General features: G+C 42.9%; 1 protein-coding gene across 2 annotated transcripts in view; it reads left to right on the plus strand.

Moving 5' to 3' along the window:
- Positions 1-25,629, plus strand: part of LOC137628626 (ELL-associated factor 1-like) — a 51,358-nt gene that overhangs the window by 1,374 nt on the left and 24,355 nt on the right. For both annotated transcript variants that reach the window (XM_068359780.1, XM_068359787.1), the window contains exons 2-4: positions 11,428-11,659; positions 14,054-14,291; positions 25,023-25,149. In XM_068359780.1, coding sequence (XP_068215881.1) covers positions 11,428-11,659; positions 14,054-14,291; positions 25,023-25,149 — 597 coding nt within the window. The remainder of the gene's footprint in view (positions 1-11,427; positions 11,660-14,053; positions 14,292-25,022; positions 25,150-25,629) is intronic.

Consider the following 25,629-nt stretch of genomic DNA (forward strand, 5'->3'; position numbering starts at 1 on the left):
ATAGCTTTTGAATTTTTTAACGACTTAAGGATGTAGTGAGCACCCACGTATAGCTTTGTCCCTCCTCCCCTAACCTGTCTGACACTTATCACTTACGGACATATTTCGCTCTTACCAAAAGTTTTTTTTTTTCATACTTGCCGGGAAAGGGCAGATATCTCACAAGCCTCGGTGAGTGTGATACACCAGGAGAGGTTTGGTTTTGTAGTCTCCACTGACATTTGCCAAGAACAGTAGGGTTAGACAAGTCTTTCATGGCCTTGTGACTAGAAATTGCCTTTTCCCCATCTACAATAATGAAGGTGCTCCTGGGCATCTTCCAGAACCGACAGGTTTCATTGCAGTTGAGCACTTGCTGTGGCATGTAAGACTCTGAATCCATAAACCTTTTAAATTTGGGAACTAATACCTCTGCTCCCTTGACATTGAAGCTCGCAGCCCCACCATGTAGCAGAACACTATGGAGGCCAGTATTTCTCTTTAAATTTTCATACTAGCCTTGGCGCGTCTTTAATGTTTCTTTTTCTTTGCTGACATACCTGACTCATTTTTAACAAGGTCAGCATTCTACAACTTTGTTTTTTCACAAATAATGTTCTTAGTAATTGTATCTCCTGCTAATCACTTCTCATTAATGCAGATGAAAAGCAACTTTTCAATATTAAACTTACCCGATAATCATGTAGCTGTCAACTCCGTTGCCCGACAGAATTCTATGGAGGGATACGCCAGCTATCACAATACTAGAAGGGGGTGTATTTACCAGCGCCACCTGTGGCCAGGTACTCAAGTACTTCTTGTTGACACCTCCTCAATTATTCCTCTGTCGTGCTTCCGGCAAGACGTTCTGGGATACGCTTATGTTCTTGGAGTATTTTCACGACTTTGGTGAAGTATTTCTCTTTGATTTCGGCTGTCGCTTTACTGGAAACTTCTATATTAGCTTAGTTAGCTTTTGGAATTAATTTGATTAATTATGGTGACGAGAGAGTATGAACTCTCGTTCACCTTTCAATGGCCGACCCTTCCCTTAGACGGAAGTGTTGGTGTCTAAGAGAGTATAGACTCTCTTTCTTAATTTTGCTTAACAAAAGTTATAGATTTATTTTATATCTCTCCGCCTCTTATAGGCCTCTTCGATTAACTTCCTTTTATTATAAACTCATTAAAATTAATTTTTATATTTGTTTATATTCGACCTTCCTAATAGTAGGCGGTCTTTTACCGAAGTTAATAAACTTTGAGCCCGTCATTTCGGTTTTACCTGTTAACATATTATACTATTTCCGCCACAGAGTTTGAAAGATTTTCTTTGACAGTCTCGTACTGTTTTCAAGTTGAACTAACGTTTTGTTTTGTCTCTGCAGTTGTTGACGTTCAGAACGTTCAACTTGCACTCTATCGTTACGATAGAGAAAGAATGTTCACGGTTTCACGTTGCAGTAAGAGTAACCGTGTCTAGCGTTTTGTTCATTCTTTCTTAACTTAATGGTTTTGATCCTAATAAAGGAACTTTTCAGTTTTTTCCTTTAACAATAATATGTTTTAACGATATATATGATTGGGCTCTTCTCTCAGGTTCTAAGTCAAGAGAGAGAGAGAGAGAGAGAGAGATAGAGACGGAGGGAGAAAGAGGATAAACGTTTCATTCAAGCCTGCCAGGCGTACGAGTAACGTCGTTATCGTTTTTTGCTCTTCTCCCTAGTCTCTTTAGGGGAAGAAACTAAACGTTTCTAGAGTGATCTAGTGTTTAGTCTCTTTCCAACCACTGAATTATCTTTCATTAGTTTTTTCTGTTACATTGTAATTCTGTTTTCGCAATTACTAACTTTGAGAAAGGATAGAATTGCGTATTTCAGGTACAAACCACTTAAAGTTTCGAGTTCAGTGAAATAAGTGCAAACAGAAATCAAAGTGATAAGTGATTAGTGCGTGAGGGTACTTTTGTGCGCGCCAGTCGTCCTCCCAGCCCGGGACCTCTTGCAAGCTCCCAAGCCCAGGGGAGAAGCAATGTCGAAGGGCATAAGGGTTCAGCAGGCCTTGATCGGCGCACAGAAGTATTCTCGGTGGTTGTGGGCGTGTCTTACCGAGACCGTCACTCCCACCCGCAGACGATTGAGCCCTTATTTTGCTCGTCTGCAGAAGAGATTAGGGGAGAAAATAAAGGCAGAGTAACGCTGGTCTCAGGTCTCAAGACCTCTTAAACGTTAAGTCCAGACCTATGCCAGACGTACGAAGTTAAAGTTCACAACCCGAATGCAGTCATTGGGTTAGCTCTGACTCTCCTCAGTCATCAGTTGATTACACTCCGCCTAAGAGGAGTAAGGTTCTGCCACAACAGATCTCTGCTGTTAAGGCTTTACCTCAGCAGAACTTAGTGTCTGCCGACCCCAAGTTAACTCTACTGCAGTCCATACAGTCACAACTTTCGGTCTTGATGCGTGAGTGTCGGGCTGAGAGTGTTGCGCCTCCGCCTCCGCCTACACTCCCCCCCGCCTATGATCGCTCCGCCTGATCACAGTACCACCTGCCAGGCGTACGATGTTGTGAACTCTACTACAGTCCATGCAAGCACAGCTTTCGGACTTGATGCGTGAGTGTCGGGCTGAGAGTGTTGCTCCTCCGCCTCCGCCTACACTCCCTCCACCTACACTCGCTCCGCCTGATCACAGTACCATCTGCCAGGCGTACGATGTTGTGGACTCTACTACAGTCCATGCAAGCACAGCTTTCGGACTTGATGCGTGAGTGTCGGGCTGAGAGTGTTGCTCCTCCGCCTCCGCCTACACTCCCTCCACCTACACTCGCTCCGCCTGATCGCAGTACCACCTGCCAGCAGTTCCACCTGCCAGGCGTACGATGTTGAGCCACGTGCTGAGTTTGCTGTTCCCTGTGGTGTTCAGCCTCCGCCTTCCTTAAGGCAACCTTTACATTGGGATCAGGAGGATTATACCTCTCTTCCTCCGCCTCCACTTGCTGCTCCACCAGTGATGCAACACTCGGTTGAGGTACAACAACCTCTCCCGTCCATGAGTCAGTCTCCTCAGCTCTTGCTGCAGCGAGCTCAACCCTCCACAAGGCAAGCACCACAACATCTTAGCCTTGCGCCTCAGGAGCCTCAGCTTGCGAGACATTTACCTTGTTCTGCGCAGCATCTTCCTCATCGCGCTCCGCTCACACCACAGGAACTGGAACTTGCTACTCCGCTTCCGCCAACCGCTCAGCAAGCGCAACCCTTGGGTTCAACCACTCATGCTAGGAGTCAGCCTCCTCCACCCATGCGCCTTCCTTCTGCTTGTCTTTTATTCAGCCTTTGCAGACTGAGCCTCAGGTGTTCCCTCATCGGAGTCTTGAAGAGGAAACCACAACTATTGTTGTTCCAGCTCGTTCTGACTCTGCTGTTCAGCATATCTTACCTCCATTTTCATACCATGGTTTAAACCCCATGCAAGCATGCATAAAGCACTCTAGCACTGGTCATGGAATTTCTGAGAAATGTTAAACGCCATGCACACGCTCTGCTTTCCTTACAACAGGCTCTGCTTACTACATGCTCAGCATTCAGCATGCTCTGCATTCAGCATGCTCTGCATACAACATGCTCTGCATACAGCATGCTCTGCATACAGCATGCTCTGCATACAACATGCTCTACATACAGCATGCTCTGCATACAGCATACTCTGCATACATCATGCTCTGCATACCTTACCGCATGCTTCTCAACACATCTTGGGTTGTTGCCAACTCACTAGACTGTCAAGCAGTTTCATAACGTTGCCTTCTAGTCTGCTGCTTTTGCACCAGTGAACCCTCACTCAGAGAACTTAGCTTTTCTAGGATAAGGTCCCTGTAGATGAGAAAATTCTTTTCTCCCTCCTTCTGATATTCCCTTGAGGACTCTGTCATTTGGAGGGAGCCTTTAGCTGCATAACCTCTTATGGACTTTTTTTTTTTAAGCATAACATGCTTACAGGGAAGGTAATGGTTCCACTTCAGCCGCTAATCCCGTCTGTTACCACACCTGCTCCCATAGACCTTGAGCTGTGTTGCATGACATGCAGTCCAAGCTTAGTCCTTGTTAGAGGATTTTTTGTTTACGGAGTCAATGTGTCACGGGGAAGACGTTCAACAACCAACAGAAGGGACTTGTTGTGACGCAGTGCGGCAACCTCAGCAACCCGTTAAGGAGTTGTCTGTACGACCCAGACAGTCTAGACAGATTCGGGTTGTCACTGTACTTCCTCGCTTGCCCATGATTGACAGTTTACAGACTGTGCAGCAGTATCATGATCTTGTGTCCGGCTCCGTCAGACGACTGGCTTTTAAGAGCTCCCACAAGTCGTCGCTGTCTGGAGATTTTCAAATGGACTATGGATCTGACCAAGGAACTGGGCCTCCTGGTCAATTTTGAGGAGTCTCAGCTCGTTCCATCCCAGACCATTGTCTCCTTGGGTATGGATCTTCAGAGTCGAGCTTTTCGGACTTGTCCGTCGGCCCCAAGGATCTTCCAAGCCCTAGAATGCGTCCAGAGCATGCTGAGAAGGAACCGATGCTTAGTCAGGCAGTGGATGAGTCTAACAGGGACACTTTCATCGCTGGCCCTGTTCATCGAGTTAGGGAGACTCCACCTCCGCCCCCTTCAGTATCATCTAGCTGCTCACTGGATAAAGGACATGACGCTAGAGACGGGCTCAGTTCCTGTTTCCGAAGAGATGAGGTCTACTCTAACGTGGTGGAAGAACAGCATTCTTCTCAAGGAAGGTCTACCATTGGCTGTTCAGACCCCCGACCACCGTCTCTTCTCGGACGCATCGGACACGGGCTGGGGTGCGACACTGGACGGACAGGAATGCTCGGGAACATGGAATCAGGAGCAAAGGACACTTCACATCTATTGCAAGGAGTTGTTGGCAGTTCATCTGGCCTTGATAAACTTCAAGTCCCTCCAGCTTAACAAGGTGGTGGAGGTGAACTCCGACTACACCACAGCCTTGGCTTACATCTCCAAGCAGGGAGGGACTCATTCGAGGAAGTTGTTCGAGATCGCAAGGGACCTCCTCATTTGGTCAAAAGATCGAAAGCTCACGCTGGTAACGAGGCTCATTCAGGGCGATATGAATGTCATGGCAGATCGCCTCAGCCGGAAGGGTCAGGTCTTCCCCACAGAGTGGACCCTTCACAAGAATGTTTGCAGCAGACTTTGGGCCCTGTGGGGTCAGCCTACCATAGATCTATTCGCTACCTCGATGACCAAGAGGCTCCTCTTGTATTGTTCTCCGATTCCAGACCCAGCAGCAGTTCACGTGGATGCCTTTCTGCTGGATTGGTCCCATCTCAACCTGTATGCATTCCCGCCGTTCAAGATTGTCAACAGGGTACTTCAGAAGTTCGCCTCTCACAAAGGGACACGGCTGACGTTGGTTGCTCCCCTCTGGCCCGCGAGAGAATGGTTCACCGAGGTACTGCAATGGCTGGTCGACGTTCCCAGGACTCTTCCTCCTAGAGTGGACCTTCTGCGTCAACCTCACGTAAAGAAGGTACACCCAAACCTCCACGCTCTTCGTCTGACTGCCTTCAGACTATCGAAAGACTCTCAAGAGCTAGAGGCTTTTCGAAGGAGGCAGCCAGAGCGATTGCCAGAGCAAGGACGACATCCACTCTCAGAGTCTATCAGTCTTAATGGGAAGTCTTCCGAAGCTGGTGCAAGGCCAATGCAGTTTCCTCAACCAGTACCACTGTAACCCAGATTGCTGACTTCCTGTTACATCTAAGGAACGTAAGATCCCTATCAGCTCCTACGATCAAGGGTTACAGAAGTATGTTGGCAGCGGTTTTCCGCCACAGAGGCTTGGATCTTTCCTCCAACAAAGATCTACAGGACCTCCTTAGGTCTTTTGAGACCTCAAAGGAACGTCGGTTGTCCACTCCAGGCTGGAATCTAGACGTGGTCCTAAGGTTCCTAATGTCATCAGGATTTGAACCGCTCCAATCAGCCTCTTTTAAGGACCTCACATTAAAAACTCTTTTCCTCGTGTGCTTAGCAACAGGTAAAAGAGTAAGTGAGATCCACGCCTTCAGCAGGAACATAGGTTTCACATCTGAAACGGCTACATGTTCCTTGCAGCTCGGTTTTTTGGCTAAAAACGAGCTTCCTTCCCGTCCTTGGCCTAAGTCGTTCGAGATCCCGAGCCTGTCCAACATGGTGGGGAACGAACTGGAGAGAGTACTTTGCCCAGTTAGAGCTCTTAAGTACTATCTAAGAAGGTCAAAACCATTACGAGGACAATCAGAAGCCTTATGGTGTGCTATCAAGAAGCCTTCTCTACCAATGTCTAAGAACTCAGTTTCTTACTACATCAGGCTTCTGATTAGAGAAGCAAATTCTCATCTGAAGGAAGAAGACCTTGCTTTGCTGAAGGTAAGGACACATGAAGTGAGAACTGTGGCTACTTCAGTGGCCTTCAAACAGAACCGTTCTCTGCAGAGTGTTATGGATGCAACCTATTGGAGAAGCAAGTCAGTGTTCGCATCATTCTATCTCAAAGATGTCCAGTCTCTTTACGAGTACTGCTACACCCTGGGTCCATTCGTAGCAACGAATGCAGTAGTAGGCGAGGGCTCAGCCACTACATTCCCATAATCCCATAACTTTTTAACCTTTCTCTTGAATACTTTTTATGGGTTGTACGGTCGGCCAAGAAACCTTCCACATCCTTGTTGATTTGGCGGGTGGTCAATTCTTTCTTGAGAAGCGCCAAGGTTAAAGGTTGTGATGAGGTCCTTTAGTATGGGTTGCAGCCCTGTATACTTTAGCACCTTTGAGTTGATTCAGCCTCCCAAGAGGAACGCTGCGCTCAGTAAGGAAGACGATCTTATTAAAGGCAGAGTAATGGTTCAAGTCGACTTCCTTACCAGGTACTTATTATTTCATTGTTATTGTGGATAACTGATTATATGAAATACGGGATACTTAGCTATCCTTTAGTCTTGTACACTGGTTTTTCACCCACCCCCCTGGGTGTGAATCAGCTACATGATTATCGGGTAAGTTTAATATTGAAAAATGTTATTTTTATTAATAAAATAAATTTTTGAATATACTTACCCGATAATCATGATTTAATCGACCCTCCCTTCCTCCCCATAGAGAACCAGTGGACCGAGGAATAATTGAGGAGGTGTCAACAAGAAGTACTTGAGTACCTGGCCACAGGTGGCGCTGGTAAATACACCCCCTTCTAGTATTGTGATAGCTGGCGTATCCCTCCATAGAATTCTGTCGGGCAACGGAGTTGACAGCTACATGATTATCGGGTAAGTATATTCAAAAATTTATTTTATTAATAAAAATAACATTTTACTACTGTATGAAGAAACATTTGGCTGTTTCATCAATGTCGGCACCCCTTTCACAACGTCAGTTGCTATGATTTTTTTCTTCAGATTAGTAAAAATCGTGGATGTTGAAACATATTTTTGTCAGGTCTGCCACACGTGTACCTTGTTCATGCTTCTCAAAGATTTAATTTTTCACGTGTGAGGAAATCATCTACTTCTTACGGTCTATCGTAATCGTTTTGGGAGGCACTTTCAAGATGCTGTAGTGTACTGTTACTTTTAAATTGACCGTGAATGGTAGCGATCATAATTAAAAATACAAGTACAACCAAACAAAGAATATATACTACAGTAATTTCAACTTACAAAGAACATTTCCAGAGTCGCTCACACACTAAATGTAGAGTATAGATGATGCTAGTACGAGTGCTGTTCATTGAGTGAAAGAGTTAAGGTTTTGAGCAAAGGGGGGTTGAGCTAATGCAATACAAAGTGGCATAAAAATCATGTGAACACAGAGTTGTTGGTGTATGGGCATCACACTACTGCTTTCTTAGCATTGCATTCTATTCTCAATAGTACTGGTCAAAAGAAATATGCATAGCCTATGGGGGAAAATGGAAATTTTTGCTCCCAAACCAATACAATTCTCTTAAATTTATTTGACTTTTTATGTTCGTGAGCTGATGTGCTCGTATAATATTGAAAGTTACTCCTAAACAAAGGAACTACTGTACCTGAAGAGGATAAATCCAACACAAGATGCCTGAAAAAAGTAATAAGCACCGACCTATATCCCCTTAATAGCGAAAATAGTTTTCTCGCATATTGCAGGAAATTCAAAGTTATAACAATACTGTATTATCCAAACTTAATCTAGTCACTGAGATGTTCCTAGACCTAACAATATTCTCCAAACTTAATCTAGTCACTGAGATGTTCCTAGACCTAACAATATTATCCAAACTTAATCTAGTCACTGAGATGTTCTTAGACCTAACAATATTATCCAAACTTAATCTAGTCACTGAGATGTTCCTAGACCTAACAATATTCTCCAAACTTAATCTAGTCACTGAGATGTTCCTAGACCTAACAATATTATCCAAACATAATCTAGTCACTGAGATGTTCCTAGACCTAACAATATTATCCAAACATAATCTAGTCACTGAGATGTTCCTAGACCTAACAATATTATCCAAACGTAATCTAGTCACTGAGATGTTCCTTGACCTGCACCAATGAAAATACACATTCCATTATCTCTGATACAAATTATTAGAACCTAAGATAGACAATCTAGAGGGCCTAGGAAAGTTTTTCTTTGAGAATAGAGTGGACAATATCCATATGGTTAGGTAAAGTTTAGGTGAATGGCTCGTGAAACTGGTTGTCTGAGCTGATTGGTCTTGCAAGACAACATCCTTGGGCAATTTGAAAAGAGAGACCGCTGATCGTTAAACCACTCTCTCTGAGACTAAGAGGTAGCCACTAGCATCATATTGCTATATGAAGATGTTCTACCTTTGAAGTTATGATTACTATCCCATTCATTGAGAACAGGAGAATCGCATACATATCCAAGGTTGACCAGGCCTGTAGCCTGGCATTCTCTTCATACCAGATGTGTAACCATCAAGCAAAAAAATCTCGTGTTATTGAGGAAAGCCACTTTGTCTACATTTGTCTTTCCCCACAACTCCAAATCTTTTGACGGTAATAGAGAGACCAATCATATGGCAGTAGTGCTGTACTTGTTTTCTGCTTAATTGATTGGCTAGTGCATTTAATTTCCTTTATAGAAGATGTAGGAAAAGGATTCCCAGTAGCTCCACCCAAGACAACAGTGTTTCTGCGGAACACTCATTTCGATTTTGTACCCCACTGCTTCTAAATGTATACCAGACTATAGTGTTGTCTGAAAACACTCTGCTCATTTACCCATTACCAAAGACCCCTGAGCCCAAAGAGTCTTGAATAGAGCTAGAATCTCCTGGTTAATTTGTATGGACAGACTTCCCTTCTACCATCATAGCAGAAGGTAATCCATGGCCATACCCTAGCCCTCCTGGGACACCATCTGTGAAAAGAGAAACATCCAGGACTCTTTTTCCAACAAAAAGAGTTATTCCACCATTGTACCAGTTCCTGCTGTTTCTGAATCACTGTTAGTGTCTAGATCGAAGACCCTGTCCCAGTCCTCATTGAGATGCAAGTGGAAATCCCTCAATCTCAAACCACCCATCGAAATAAACTTCTTGGGAGATGCCATGGTCCTTAGTAGCCCTGTCCATATTCGAATCAACAGTGCTTTTATCTGCTTGAACCTGTCGAACATACTAAAGAAGGACTGAATCCTCTCTTCTATCAGAAAAGCCTGAAAAAAGAACTGAGGCTATTACATTCACAAATATATACAGTAATCCTCTGTGTTTTCATCGAAGGTACTTTTTCTTATTGATCTGGACTCTTAACTTCTTCAACAATCTGAACAACCATGCTTGATGGACCCAAATTTCCTCTATGGATGTATTCAATATCAACCAGTCTTCCAAGTATTAAAAAATACCCTGATTCTCGGAAGCTTCAGCCACTTGGGGATTGGTGGCATCACCCTGGTGAAGACCTAAGGAGCTGTCCTGAACCCAAAACATAGGTATGTGAGTTGGAAAACCATCTATAAACTGAAGTCTCCTTGAGTTTCGATGAATGGAACATAAAAATCTATCGAAAACATCCAATCTCCTTTCCTCACTAGCCCATGACTTTGGAAGTTGTCTCATAAAAAATGTGAGAAAGTTATACCTTGTACCTGTTTAGAATTGAGACATCTAGAACTGACCTCTGAGACCTTAGCCACTAGAAACAACCTGTTATAAAACCCTGGTAAGGAATCTAAGACCTCATTTGTCGTTTGCTTTTCTAGAAGTTTTGCAATCAGTAGTTTTAAAAACTTGGGATTTGGCTAAATTATTATAGGAAGTGATGGGAGAAAAAGGTTGCAAAAGTGCACCTGCTTCAGTAGGGGGAGTGATTAGTGGATTCACATTTCTATCCCAGTCTTCTATCACAGAATTTGGTGATTGTAAAGAGCTTGTAGGATTGCAGAAAGGCGAGGGTTTTGCAATGAGAGGATCTGAAGCAATTTGATAGAGTGAGGTTCGAGGGGAGGCTGTAGACTCTACTGTATTATGCCCTGTGTACCATCAGAATCCTTGTTAAACGGTACAATAGATTTGATACAAGACATGAGTAGTTAGCATGGGGTTTGGACCAAGGCAGGTTGGGCTAGGATCACTGCCACTGCCTGAAGTCATGTTATCCTTTTACCCTTGCATGATCATCACAAACTTTCCCCTGATTAAGGAAAAGCAAGAGTTAAGCACATCACTGCCTACTTCAGTTAGTCTAGTAATAGCCTGAGCAGTAACATTCATAGCACATCCTAAATCCACCAGCCTAGTCTCCTCTGAATGTTGCTCTGAAGGAATGAGGATCCCTATCCTCTAGCCAACAACCCACTTGTATAATTAACACAAATTCATTTCAAAACCAGAAGTAGACATTCCTGGTTAAGCTAAAGCTACAAAAATGTTTGACGGGGTCACTATTGATGAGTAGATTAGAAATGGCACACCCATAGAGGTGCAATGTGATATGGTGGGGGAAATTTAATGATGTGAGGGAAAATGGGGAAATTTTAGATTTTTATGATGATAGCAGTCCACAATTCTGTAGCTTTGAGTAGGAGGCAATATAAACTTTGGGTAATATTCATAGAAATAAACTTTTACAAGTTATAGGCATTCAGTTTTCATCATTTTTTAAGGCAGTATATATATATATATATATATATATATATATATATATATATACAGTATATATATATATATATATTTATATATATATATATATATATATATATATATATATATATATATATATATGTGCTTGCATCGAGTTTGGACCGTTTCTCAAATTTATATTTTTTTGCATGTTAAATGTTAAGAACAAGAGTTAGTTCATTTTTGGTGAATATAAGGTAATAGTGCAATGGAGATCAAATATTTTTTTTTGTTTCAGATGACTTCAAACCAGCCAGCATGGACAAACAGAAAATGGGAACTGTTTTAGTGGAGGGGAACCATCAAGTGACTGTTACTGTGCCACATGTTGAAGGTGCAGGGACAAGTCAGACAGTCTTCAAGGGTAACCACAAACCAGTTGCAAGAGAGTGTGTCTTGATTATAGATCACAATACGGGGGAAATTGTCTTGGAGAGAATCTCTCAAGCTGTTAGTGTTAAAACTACCAGGTCAGTTGATTGGTGATTCAGTATTGAAATTAGATCTTGTACCTTAATATGTCTCTAAATTTTCTAGTTGTCAGTTAAATTTATGTACTGCATGTATGTGTAACACCATTGTTTGAGAGAGTGGTATTATGTTTCCGAGGCTGTCGTGCAAGAGTTGAAAGATCAGTAGACGTACAGTACTGTAATTGTAAAGTTGTGTGTTAAGAAAATGAGTTGTCAGTTGGATAGGGAGTGGTTGATATTTGTTGATGATACTGTGCTGACTGGGACCAGTGAAGAGAAACTGCAGAAACTAGTAAAAATTTAAGTGTTATAAAGGGAGAGAGTTGAGAGTAAATGGAAACAAGAGTAAGGTAATGAGGATAACAGGAAACCAGGAAGATGGAAAATTATATGTTAGTATGGATGGTAGAAAAATAGCATTGTGCTACTAGCGGGAGGCCTCGTAACAGGTGAGATGGTTATTGCAAAAGACTAGTGATAAAAAGGCAGCGCACTATGTACAGTTAGTAGAAGGTCTGTATAAATTTTGCATTTTGTATGTACTGTAGGTAGCTTTTGATATGCTGCTGGTGAGACTTCTGTGTAGGTGTTTAAAGTGACCAATGTAGAAAATTTTTATTGAATGGGATGTTCATCTATGATTTAGTAGTTGAATATGGTAGTGACTGCTGTTGTTTTTCACCTTGAGTTGCTCCATTAAGGTAAACTGCTCAATACTGTACTGTATTGTATAAAAATATAAATGAATACAGCACAGCCATCTAAGTCCCACACACAAATTTAACACAAGTCATACGTTTTGGATGGAACAACATTCGTTGTAATTGGTGATGAATGTGGAAAGATGTTGATTGACTACAGTATGTATATACTTGCAGTACAATGTGCAGTTGTGATGTATTCTTTATATAGACATATGACTTCGATGAAGGTTGGATACTGCTGTTAAAGCTTTTAATGAGGTTTCAAAAACCATACAAGTTTTTTCCAGTTGATAGCAGGGAAGCAGCCCCCTTCACTCACTCATTACGACTCCCCTTTGATTTCAGCAGTTGGTTTAAACAAACCTCTGTCCCCCGCTGGTTGGACACTGGAAAAAATTCCAGCCTTAATCTTGGTCTCTCTTTCTGATTATCTATAGCATGTTGGGGATGTTGTCCTTGAGTTGGAACTTGATTTTTGCAGTAAAAAATATCATGTTCCCTTTAACTCCTTTGATTGGGCAAGGTGAAAGCTCATCCTCGCTTCTTTGGAGTAAGACTTCTTTGAAGTCATAGGATCAGACTCCTCTACAAGAAATTCTGTTGTCTTTTCGCCAACCCTTCAGGGTTTTCCGACGGACACACGAGCACGCTTCTTAGTGAGTGCAGTACTGTTAAGTCAATGTTTTCAGCCTTGATTGTTGTAACCCAGTTGCTTCACAATCGTTTAGCAGCTGTCCTCCCTGGGGAAGCGTTCAGGCAAGCATTCTCTCAGTGCATTCACCCTTCTGGGTGAGTTCTCATGCTAAGGTTGTTCAGCACGAAGACAGGCGCCCGGGGTAGTGCTCAGGCAAGCGTACCCCCATTGTTCTCGCCCTTCGAGGTGAGCTCGCAAGGACAGATTTGCCTGTCCTTCTCCGGGGTGATGCTCTGACAAGCGTTCCCCCAGCATGGTCACCCCTGAGGGTGAGTTTACACGTTGAGCTTTCTCAGCACAAGGACTGTGTTTCATTGTCACTTATATATGGGGTGGTGGGCTGATGACTTGGGCATTATGAGTGGTTTTACATTGTACTAAAGCTGTGTTAGTAATGTACAACTACTTTTGTAAAATAATGTTACAATGCTTTAATAGAAGACCTGAAAAATGTACAGTAGTATAGTACAGCGAGTTATTTACCTTGTTGGTCAACTGCATATAGGGAGTGATTACAGTATTTGTTTCGGGGGTGTTAGACTTGACGCACTCTAGTTTACCAATTTTAGAAAATACAAGAATGAGCTTGTTGAAACTATATTTATATCAATACTAAACATGTAAACCACTGCATCATCCAGTACAGTAGTAGTAAATAAAGTAAAGTAATATATTTGAATATTTTAGTATTGTGCACAGTATAAGTATTTGCTTTTGTTTTAACAAATTAGATTATTTGCTTTAGGCTTGTGATGGTAGTTTTACTTTTATTCAACTATAAAGTATTAAGTGATCCAGAAATAGAATTCTGATAGCTTTCCTTCATGGGTTAGGATGCATTGTACGTACAGTACTGTTTAATATTGTTTATAGTTTTAGTGAAGTTTATCTGACTTGGTAATTAAATGAAATTAAACCACCAGTTGAGAAGTACACCTTGGGTGTTAGTTGATTATTGAAAGTGCAATAGTTCTTAAATTTTTTCTTCTACAGACCAGAGGTGAGCAGTCGGATGACCACCCAGCGACCTACAACTCCGCTTGACCCAATGCCACGGAAGAGCTCGCCATCTTGTGGTTCTAGTATGTCTCATTCTAGACCATCGCCATCTCATTCCAAAAATTTGCCATCCAAATCTTCTCCGCATGCTAGATCTCCGCCAAATACAAACTCGCACACACCAGGATCTATGCCGCTGTTAGGTTTTGATGACAATGCCCCCAATACCAAGGTAAAAATATTTGGATATGAAATTTATTTATAGTAAGGGAGATATATATCTTTAACCTCATGAATAAGGTATTATAGGAATAATTTAACCATTAGATAATTTAATAAAATTTTGTGCCATGCACTTCATAATCCCACAGGATTTCCCTCATTTCATGATACAGTAAACTAAAGTGCAAAGTTGTCATTTGTTTAAAGATTGATAACTAGCATTTCCCCTCTTGAATAATTTGTTTACTCTTGTATGTAAAGATTGATAACTAGCATTTCCCCTCTTGAATAATTTGTTTACTCTTGTATGTAAATGCATGCTATGTTTCAGATTGATGTCTATCTATGCAGAAACAAATTTTGTACAAACTTAAATGGATAACTGAGAGGGTTCCTAATAAATTTAGGTATTTTGAAAGTCATGTCATACATTGAATTTCATGTAATTTTAAGAGGGAGGAGCAGAGATCTTTACTTAATCATTATACAGTGTCTTTAGTTCATAAGGTGTCTTAAGTAATGTGTTCTGTTGATAGAATTTACATACGAGAGATTGTCCTTCCTTAGTAACCATTTGGCATGCATGTTTGGAAGATTGAAAGACGTGCACGTGTTTAGGGGTATGGCTAACGGTATGTCTGATCATTTTTTGGTGGAAGGAAAATTAGTTGTAGCAAAAGAGTGGGGGAATAGGGTAGGTGGATGTAAAAGGGAGGTAGTGAGGATTGAAGAGCTAATAAAACCGGGGGTAAAAAGTAAATATCAGGAAAGGTTGAAAATGGCATATGATGAGGTGAGAGTAAGAGAAACTGGTAATTTAGAGGAGGAGTGGAAGTTAGTAAAAGAAAATTTTGTTGGGATTGCAAGTGATGTATGTGGCAAGAAGGTTGTTGGAGGCAGCATGAGGAAGGGCAGTGAATGGTGGAATGAAGGAGTGAAGGTGAAAGTGGAAGAGAAAAAGAGGGCTTTTGAAGAATGGCTGCAGAGTAATAGTATAGAGAAGTATGAAAAATATAGAGAGAAAAAGGTGGAAGTAAAGCGCAAGGTATGTGAGGCAAAGAGGGCAGCTGACCTGAGGTGGGGTCAGGGATTGGGTCAGTCATATGAAGAGAATAAGAAGAAGTTTTGGAAAGAAGTGAAGAGAGTAAGGAAGGCTGGCGCAAGAATTGAAGAGACAGTGAAAGATGGAAATGGAAGGTTGTTAAAAGGAGAGGAGGCAAGGAAAAGGTGGGCGGAATATTTTGAAAGTTTGCTGAATGTTGAGGATAATAGGGAGGCAGATATAATTGCTGTTCCAGGTGTTGAGGTGCCAGTGATGGGAGATGAGAATGAGAGAGAGATAACAATAGATGAAGTGAGGAGAGCACTAGATGAAACGAGAGGAGGAAAAGCATCTGGTATGGACGGTGTGAAAGCTGAGATGTTGAAGGAAGGGGGTGTGGCTGTACTTGAATGGTTGGTGAGATTGTTTAATATGTGTTTTGTGTTGTCAATGGTACCAGTAGATTGGGTTTGTGCATGTATTGTACCACTATATAAGGGTAAGGGAGATGTGCATGAGTGTTGTAATTCAAGAGGTATTAGTTTGTTGAGTGTAGTTGGAAAAGTGTATGGTAGAGTATTGATTAATAGGATTAAGGATAAAACAGAGAATGCAATCTTGGAAGTACAGGGTGGTTTTAGAAGAGGTAGGGGTTGTATGAATCAGATTTTTACAGTTAGGCAGATATGCGAGAAATATTTAGCAAAAGGTAAGGAGGTGTATGTTGCGTTTATGGATCTGGAGAAAGCATATGATAGAGTTGATAGGGAAGCAATGTGGAATGTGATGAGGTTATATGGAGTTGGTGGAAGGTTGTTGCAAGCAGTGAAAAGTTTATACAAAGGTAGTAAAGCATGTGTTAGAATAGGAAATGAAGTGAGTGATTGGTTTCCGGTGAGAGTGGGGCTGAGACAGGGATGTGTGATGTCGCCGTGGTTGTTTAACTTGTATGTTGATGGAGTGGTGAGAGAGGTGAATGCTCGAGTGCTTGGACGAGGATTAAAACTGGTAGGCGAGAATAACCATGAATGGGAGGTAAATCAGTTGTTGTTTGCGGATGATACTGTACTGGTAGCAGACACAGAAGAGAAGCTTGACCGATTAGTGACAGAATTTGGAAGGGTGTGTGAGAGAAGGAAGTTGAGAGTTAATGTGGGTAAGAGTAAGGTTATGAGATGTACGAGAAGGGAAGGTGGTGCAAGGTTGAATGTCGTGTTGAATGGAGAGTTACTTGAAGAGGTGGATCAGTTTAAGTACTTGGGGTCTATTGTTGCAGCAAATGGTGGAGTGGAAGCAGATGTACGTCAGAGAGTCAATGAAGGTTGCAAAGTGTTGGGGGCAGTTAAGGGAGTAGTAAAAAATAGAGGGTTGGGCATGAATGTAAAGAGAGTTCTATATGAGAAAGTGATTGTACCAACTGTGATGTATGGATCGGAGTCGTGGGGAATGAAAGTGATGGAGAGACAGAAATTGAATGTGTTTGAGATGAAGTGTCTAAGGAGTATGGCTGGTGTATCTCGAGTAGATAGGGTTAGGAACGAAGTGGTGAGGGAGAGAACGGGTGTAAGAAATGAGTTAGCGGCTAGAGTGGATATGAATGTGTTGAGGTGGTTTGGCCATGTTGAGAGAATGGAAAATGGTTGTCTGCTAAAGAAGGTGATGAATGCAAGAGTTGATGGGAGAAGTACAAGAGGAAGGCCAAGGTTTGGGTGGATGGATGGTGTGAAGAAAGCTCTGGGTGATAGGAGGATAGATGTGAGAGAGGCAAGAGAGCGTGCTAGAAATAGGAATGAATGGCGAGCGATTGTGACGCAGTTCCAGTAGGCCCTGCTGCTTCCTCCGGTGCCTTAGATGACCGCGGAGGTAGCAGCAGTAGGGGAGTCAGCATTATGAAGCTTCATCTGTGGTGGAAATGTGGGAGGTTGGGCTGTGGCACCCTAGCAGTACCAGCTGAACTCGGTTGAGTCCCTGATTAGGCTGAAGGAACATAGAGAGTAGAGGTCCCCTTTTTGTTTTGTTTCATTGTTGGTGTCGGCTACCCCCCAAAATTGGGGGAAGTGCCTTTGGTATATGGATGGATTAGTTACTATTTTCAAAAATTCCTTTCATAATCACTTGGAATTAACACACATAAAACCTGGAGTCTATGTTCACCTGAGGAGAAAATTAATTTCCTAATTTTCAACCCTCTTCTTAAGAGACTGCTGTGACATAGTTGCTTGGCTTCAACATGGAACATTTTCTTCCGTGTTGAAGCCTTGTGACAGACGGGTAAGAGGGCTCTTGAACTTGGGAATACGATTTTCCTTGGTTTGCTTCAAAAGAAGTCTCAAATACTTTATTCCATTTCATCTTATTGCTTCATCTTCCTATAGATTTTAGCATCTTTCACCCACCTTAATGTTTAACATCACGCTCTTTTCACTCTAGATAATTAAGTAGGGATATTGTTGCTGGAATTGGGTGTATGTTCGAAACCAATTTTGGGAGCTGTAGAGGTTTTGCCTAAAACTTCTATAATGTTTGTACCTCTGAGATATCAAGATTTTCATTTTTGTGTGTGGGACTTTCGCTAAGAAATTGGCCCATGGATTCCAGGGGTGGACTGGTTTCTAGAGTTATGACTCTTGGCATTCTCTCTGGTTTACCTGCTAATATGTTATTAGGAATGGTTGCTTGTTCCTACACGAATACAAAACCCGTTCTTTAGATAGGGGAATAACAATGAAGCTGGAATAAAACTATTAAAACTTTCATAAGGTGTCATCAACCTACTGGTTGTTACAGTCGGCAGCAGGGAATCAACGCCCCCCTGCTCACTCACCGACAAACCATGTTGATTTGAGCCGCTGGTGAGAACGGATGTTCTCCGTGCAGAGGACACTTCTGCAAGCAGACTTTTCCTTGTGACGAGTGTCGGAAATGGCCATCCTTCCAGTGGGAATTGTACTGCAGGCACTGAAGAAGAAGTCTGAAAGGAACTCTTCTTCTTCTGCGGGGTCTTTCTCGAGGTCAAAGAAGTCCCAACTTTTCTCCCTATTGCCTGTTACTCTCTCCTATGGCTCTTCTCAGTCAGCCTCTTCTGGAGGATGATTGAAGAAGAGCGATGACTCTTTAAGGTTGGGAAAACCTCCGAGTTGGGAAGCTCCTTCTGTTTACCCTGGCTAAACTGGGAGGACTTCCTTGTGAGTGGAGTCTAGCGTACAAGACATCTTGCGTCTTCTATGGCCTTCCTTGACGCCAAAGGGTTCACCTTTCAAGAACAGGCTGGTGGAGGTGTTGATTCAGGGGCCTCAGCAGGAGAGTGTCTTTGCTCCTGATGTGGATGACTTCGCCTCTGCGGGACGACAGTCGCATGAGTGTTTCTTTAGCACATTCTCCTGCTGGGAAGAATGTGCGGGCTGAGCAGCTCGTCTTTCATTGCAGAACCAGGCATCCCTGCTCTCTCTCTACCTGTTGATTAGCCCTTCGGTTATCTTTGTCAGATGAAACTACAAGCGAGTGTTGTCGTCCTCTCCTGGTGCGGCAGGCCCTGGACAGAGAATTGACCCTGAAGACTGTGTTCCTCCTCGCCCTAGCCTCTTCCAAACAGGTGGGCGAATTGCACGGGCTGGCAGCCAACGTTAGTCACTCCATCAGCTGGAAGGAGGCAATCCTAACCTATATTATGCCCTTCTTCGTAGCTAAGACCCAGAACCCAGCTGTCTCAGATCCGAGGTTCTCGGAGGTGGTGATCCCAGCCATCCCTAAGTCAGATGACTCGGAGGACCTTCTGCTGTGTCCGGTTAAGGCTCTCCGAAAGTACCTGGCCTTGACGTCCCACTTGAGGCTCGCCATGAAACACCTGTTTGTCTCCACAGGCAAAGTGAGGAAGGCGATTTCGAAGATCATGATTTCCTACTGGCTGAGGGAGGTAATTCGAAGGGCGTATGTAGCGAAGGGCATGCCGGTACCCTCGTCTGCCAGGCCCCTTGATATCGGGTCCATCAGTACATCGATGGCCTTTTTAAAGAATATGTCGGTGGCACAGGTTCTTAAAGCAGGTGTGTGGAAGAGACAGACCACCTTCACTTCCCATTACCTGAAAAACTGCTCCTTAGTGTTTCGCGATGAGTACAGACTCGGCCCCATCGTGGTGGCACAACAGAGGATTTAATGCCACGACTTGCACACAGTGTTAACGTCCGGGGTGGAAGACGCGCTGATTTCCATACCCCCCCCTCTCCTGCTACATGGCACGTATGACAGTTCTACGCCGAAGGATGTCCCCTAACTTGGGTGAGTCTTATTGCAAGTTTCTTGATGTTTTTTCCCCAACAGGCCTTCCATATCCCCTTGTCTTCCGCCCCTTCCTCGTTTCAGTTCTCACCTCCTAAGCCTAAGTCTCCTGAAAGAGTAGTCCGTGGTTACAATGCATCGGAACAAATCAAATTCTCAGTAATTTGCATTTTTCCCAGCATACTTATTACGGACTACTCTCGAAGGTATGTCCCACCCTACCTACCCCGTTGGTTCTCAGAAGTAACTGGTACTGAGACAACTGTGGCACCTGGATAGAGTACGAATGGCGACCTTTGCCCTGTTCTTACCAGGCCTGACATGACCTTCTTCTTGGTGCATTGTGGGACAAAGACAGTGGAAGGTCACCTTGCGCAGGGAACATACCTTGGGGCATGTTACCGGCCTGAGGCTTTGATGCCTCTCGCCTAGAATGGAGTCCTGGTTGGGGGGAAAATTTTCTGGTTGCAAGTTTAAACTAAAGAGTAACTCCTGAGAGAGTAGTCTGTGGTAAGTATGCTAGGAAAAATACAAATTACAGTACTGAGAATTTGATATATTTTGATCCCAGTGTGCTCCAGCTCTTTGGAGCTCTGAAGATATGTGCACATTCTTGAGGGATCACAGTTTGGAAGTCATTGCAATATTGTATCTGCACGAGACGTGCGTAGTCTTTAGCACACGCAATTACTTGTGCTCGCATGCCAGATGCAACCCATCCTATCATCTGGAATGGAAGAGATTGATACCAATTGCCAACAGCACACGTTCCAGGTCGTCCCCATTGGCTCGCGCTTGCTTGCTAACAGCTGTGTTGGTATACCCGTATGGGGTAGAGCTCGCTGATCAGTCTCGCGCTCCTGTATCACCATATCCTTTAGTTAGATGTACCTGTAACCTAGGCAAGAACTGCTCGTGAGCAGTCGGCGCATGTTCTCTCTCGAGAAGCACAGATTTTGCAGCAAATACTGAAAGCTGATTCTGTTACTATGCCTGCTTCACACAAGGCAACAAGCCTTTCTGGGGTTTTGAAAGCAGCCCCTAGTTCCCAGTAGAGGATGAAGTTTCTACCCCTCTGATCCTATACTGATGAGCGTAACTGCAAACAAGGATCCTCAGACTGGATTACCCATTTCAGTTCCCAAGCCATCTCAGGGGGTGTACGTATCTAGGTTAGACCAGTTCTTAGAATTGCGCCAAGCTCAGTCGGTCAGACACAAAACATCAGGGAAAGACTCGTTATGGGAAAAATTGGACATCATTTCAGTCAAATTGAATCAAATGAAGTGTAAGCCAAGGAAGCAAGTTACTCCTCCTCCAGGGGATACCTTTCACCCGCATACCCTTATGGGTTCAAGATCTCAGCGTGAGATCACATACGTGGATAATTTGAGGCTCTCTCCAATAGTCAGTTCGGCTAGCACCTTCCTCAGACATATTGCAGAGGAAGCAAGACCCTTCTGTATCTTCCGTAATGCAGTATGAAGTAATAGATCCCAAGGAGGCGTCCAGCATTTTAGCATCATTTACAGGCTGAACAAAGGAAAGTAAAGACTTGCAAGTTGCCAAAAAACTGGACCTCAAAACTCCTTGAAGATCTCCGAGTCCAGAAGCAAGTGCAGTTTGCTGCAACCACACGATTGGCTCGCAGTGTTAGCGAAGGTCTGTTGAGACCTTATTCCCCTTGTTTTGAAACTGTGACCCACCCCAATGTGGTATCAGAGGTGGAAGAAGCCTATTCTGATGACTTGATTTCTCTCTAGGGGCTCTTCCCCTACCAGCTGGCCCTTAGGCTCTAGACACGGAGGAATGGGGGTCGGAGTCTACTGTACTTTCCTGCAGGTGCTCACTTGCATCAGGAAAGTCAATAGTCTCAATGAGGCTCCTTCCCCACATCCTAAGGGGAAGACACGGAGGAATGGGGGTCGGAGTCTCCTGTACTTTCCTGCAGGTGCTCACTTGCATCAGGAAAGTCAATAGTCTCAATGAGGCTCCTTCCCCACATCCTAAGGGGAAGACACGGAGGAATGGGGGTCGGAGTCTCCTGTACTTTCCTGCAGGTGCTCACTTGCATCAGGAAAGTCAATAGTCTCAATGAGGCTCCTTCCCCACATCCTAAGGGGAAGAATGCAGTCATAGACAGGCTTTGTAGGGCTCCTAGACTCAAAAAACCTCGCGTCAAGCTTTCATGGTCGATTCTGGCGGCTGAGTCCATTGACAAGGTACACTCCTATGGGCTGGGAAGTCCTCCAAGATTATACTTTTACTATTTGTAAGGCAGAGGAAAAATATGGAATCGAAAGTGACATACTTTCTCCTTAACTGACGGTTTCGGCCCTGGCCCAGGTTATGGTTGCAGTGAAGTTAGCAGCACAACCTGTTGTGGTTTCAGCGGCAGATACCTGGATGTGAAGAGGACGGCAAGAGGTACTCTTTAGGCCTCCTGGATGGACTACTGGTCAGGGACAGTTGACACCCAAGATCTGTCAACTCCGAGAAGTGGAAGGTATTCAAGAGCATCCTCACGCTGTGAACCAGTGGGCCTCGTAATTTCTGAAGAAGCATGATTCAGTCATCGCCAGGTTCCAAAGGCAGGTGCCTTGAAAGGAGATTTTCCATCTGCAGAATGCCTCTTATCAAAGGTCCTTCTCTCTTCTCTTCCCTTTGGAATAGGTTGAGGTAGTAGTGGAGAAGTGGAGGAAATCGAGTCGAGACTCCTTCCTCCACCAAGCTGTGATATCCAAGCAACCCGTGGCTCAGGCACCAGCCTTGCAAAAGATCTTGCCTGTAGCGAGGCAAGCTCACAAACCCTCAAAAGTTGGCTCTCTTCCTGGGTAGTCAACCGGCAAACCCTCTAAAACCTCCCTTGTCAAGTAGGTAGAATAGCGCAGGAGTGGGTAGAGCAGGCAAGCGAAGATAACGCTCCTGCTAGGGATCATTCCCCCTACAGTACTACCAGTGGGATGCAGAGAGTAAGAGGCAGCAAAACTATTCGGCCCAAGGTGAGTCCTATCTCATGGCCAGTTAAACTATAGAGCAAGGGGAGGCCATTGGAGACATTCCAAGGGAAACAAAGGGACTGGTAAGTCACGTAGAGGCAGAGGATCTCATCAATGAGGAGCTTTGGGTTGGTGGTTGTTTCCATCGTTTTAAAAAACATTGGAACTTTTCTTGGTGATCACAGAGTACTGTATAGTCTTAAGGGATCTCAGTTAGTCCTGGATTTCAAAGTTTTCTCCACCCCACAGCTTTCATGAGACCAGAGGACTGGAACTCAACTCCCTTGTCAGCAAGATGCTGAAAAAAGGAGTCGTAGAAAAGTGCAGGTTTTTAAAATTCCAGGGCAGACTATTCATTGTGCCAAAGAAAGACTCCCAAAAAAGTAGAGTGATTGTCAACCTGTCTTGTCTCAACAAACACACCAGGTGCAATGCACTTTAAATGATGACCATCCTGTATGTCCGTCTACTAATTACTACTACAAGTGGCCTTGATCTGTACGTCACCATTGCTGACCACTTCATCCTGGCATAGGGTTTCGGCTTGGGAAGGGGTATACAGATTTAAAGCAATCAAATTTTTTTTTATATTTGGGCAGATATGTGAGAAATGTTTAGCAAATGGTAAGGAGGTTTATGCTGCATTTATGGATCTGGAAAAAGCTTATGATAGTATTAATAGGAAAGTGATGTGGATTGTGATGAGCTTATATAGAATTGATGGAAGGTTGTTGCAAGCAGTAAAGTGTTTCTACATAGTGAAGCATATGTTAGGATAGGGAATGAAGAGAGTGAGCAGTTTCCAGTGAGAGTGGGTCTGAGACAGGATATGTGATGTTGCCATGGTTGTTCAATTTCCTTGTTGATGGAGCTGTAAGAGAGGTAAATGCTCGAGTGCTTGGTTGGGGAATAAAATTAATGGAAGAGAGAATCTTGAGTGGGAGGTGAATCAGTTGTTTATGGATGATACTGTATTAGTTGCAGACTTGGTGGCGAATCTGTGTCGATTAGTAACAGAGTTTGGAAGGGTGTGTGAGAGAAGGAAGTTGAGAGTTATTGTGGGTAAGAGTATGGTTACAGGAAGTACGAGAAGGGAGAGTGGTCCTAGATTGAATGTCATGTTGAATGGAGAGTTAGTTGAGGAAGTAGATCGGTTTAAGTACTTGGGTTCTATTGTTGCTGCAAATGATGGAGTGGAAGCAAATGTACATCAGGTAGTGAAAGAAGTATGTAAAGTGTTGGGGGCAGTGAGGTGAGTGGTAAAGAATAGAGGGAGTTATGTATGAAAAAATAAATTGTACCAACTGTGATGTATGGATCGGAGTTGTAGGGAATGAAAGTGATGCACACACAAGTTGAATGTGTTTGAGCTGAAGTATCTAAAGAGTATGGCTAGTGTATCTCGATTGGGTAGGGTTATGGTTATGAATGAAATAGTAAAGGTGGAGAGGAGTGTGAGAAATTAGCAGCTAGAGTGGATATGAATGTGTTGGTGGTTTGGCCATGTAGAGAGTATGGAAAATGCTCCTCTGCTGAAGAAGGTGATGAATGCAAGAGTTGATAGAAGTAAAAAAGTAAGGCCAAAGTTTGGGTGGATGGATGTAGTGAAGAAAGCCATTGGCGACAAGAAGGTAGATGTAAGAGGAGCAAAAGAGTATGCTAAAAATAGGAATGAATGGTGAACAATTTTAGCGCTGTTCAGATATGCCTTGTTGCTATCTCAGGTCACCTTGGTGACTGGTGTGGTAGTGGCAGTAGGGGAATCAGCATATGAAGCTTCATTTGCGGCAGAAAAATGGGGGAGGGTGGACTGTGGCACCCGAGCAGTAGCAACCAAACTTGGATGAAAACCTTGTCAGGCAAAGAGAGTGAGAAGAAAGATCCCCTTTTATTTCTTTTTTTTTTTATGTTGGCTACCTCCCAAAATTAGAAGTATCAGGATAGATAGATGGATAGATATATGATCTTTTTAACGTAAATTTGGTTTTTAATCGTGAAGCTGTTAGTTGACTGGTCTTGCCTTCCTATTTCTGCCAAATTTGAAATTTACTTTCCCCCTTCATATTATCCCTGATTCCTAAACACTAATTTTTCAAAATTAGATCTTTGTTTAAAGTACATTCCTTGCTCTCTGGCCTGTTTAGCATTCAACCTAGTTTGAAGCAAAACAGTGGAAACAGGAGCTACTCGAATACCCAAATTAAACTTCCTCATTGAAGTTGGTAAGGTTGAAATTTCTTTTAGTAATTCAGTTTTGCATATGTTGCTCAAAATTGTAACTTTTCTTGCCTTATAAAACCACAGAAAAGAAGATTCTTTAAATTATGTTTACTAGTAAAAACACCAGGTTTTAAATTTCATCAGTAATTTATTTCTTTCATGTTTAGAATAACTAAGTAATTGATAAACTTTGATATTTTAGGGTGAGGGTTTTATGTCCGAGTCATCTAGTGATTCGGAGAGCAATAGCAGTTCATCTTCATCAAGCGACTCTGATTCAGATTCTGATGGAGAACAAGAACCGGCACCCAAAAAAGCAAATGGCCATGGTAAGTGTAAGAAAAATTTTCAAGTGCAAGCTTTTAAAGATGGATGATAGTGTTATACTGTACTTCTTAAGACAAAATATGTAAGTAGTACTGGCACTGAGTTGTTCCATATTTTAATTACTGTTTCTGTAAAGTAGAGATTTTAGTTTTAGTAAGATATTCTGCTTAAAAATTTCTTTTATCTTTAGCTCAGATATCATTATTGTATGCTAAATTCATCAAAAAGATTAAACATCCCAACACTGCAATATTATTCAAATAAAATGTTTACAGCACTTAAGGTGGTTATAAAGGAATTAGGACATATGCCTATTGGATTGGATTTCTTTGTGATTTTTAAGGTTAATGTGCTGTGTTGTCTCCAAAGACTTTCTGTAAAAGGCTAGAACAGGTAATCCAATACAACATAGATACCAAAGAAATATTGTCTCCCCTGCTCTATGGCCACTGTATCAACGTGCAAAGCACAGATTAGGTGTG

The sequence above is a fragment of the Palaemon carinicauda genome, chromosome 2 (genome assembly GCF_036898095.1).
Source record: "Palaemon carinicauda isolate YSFRI2023 chromosome 2, ASM3689809v2, whole genome shotgun sequence".
Lineage (NCBI taxonomy): Eukaryota > Metazoa > Arthropoda > Malacostraca > Decapoda > Palaemonidae > Palaemon > Palaemon carinicauda.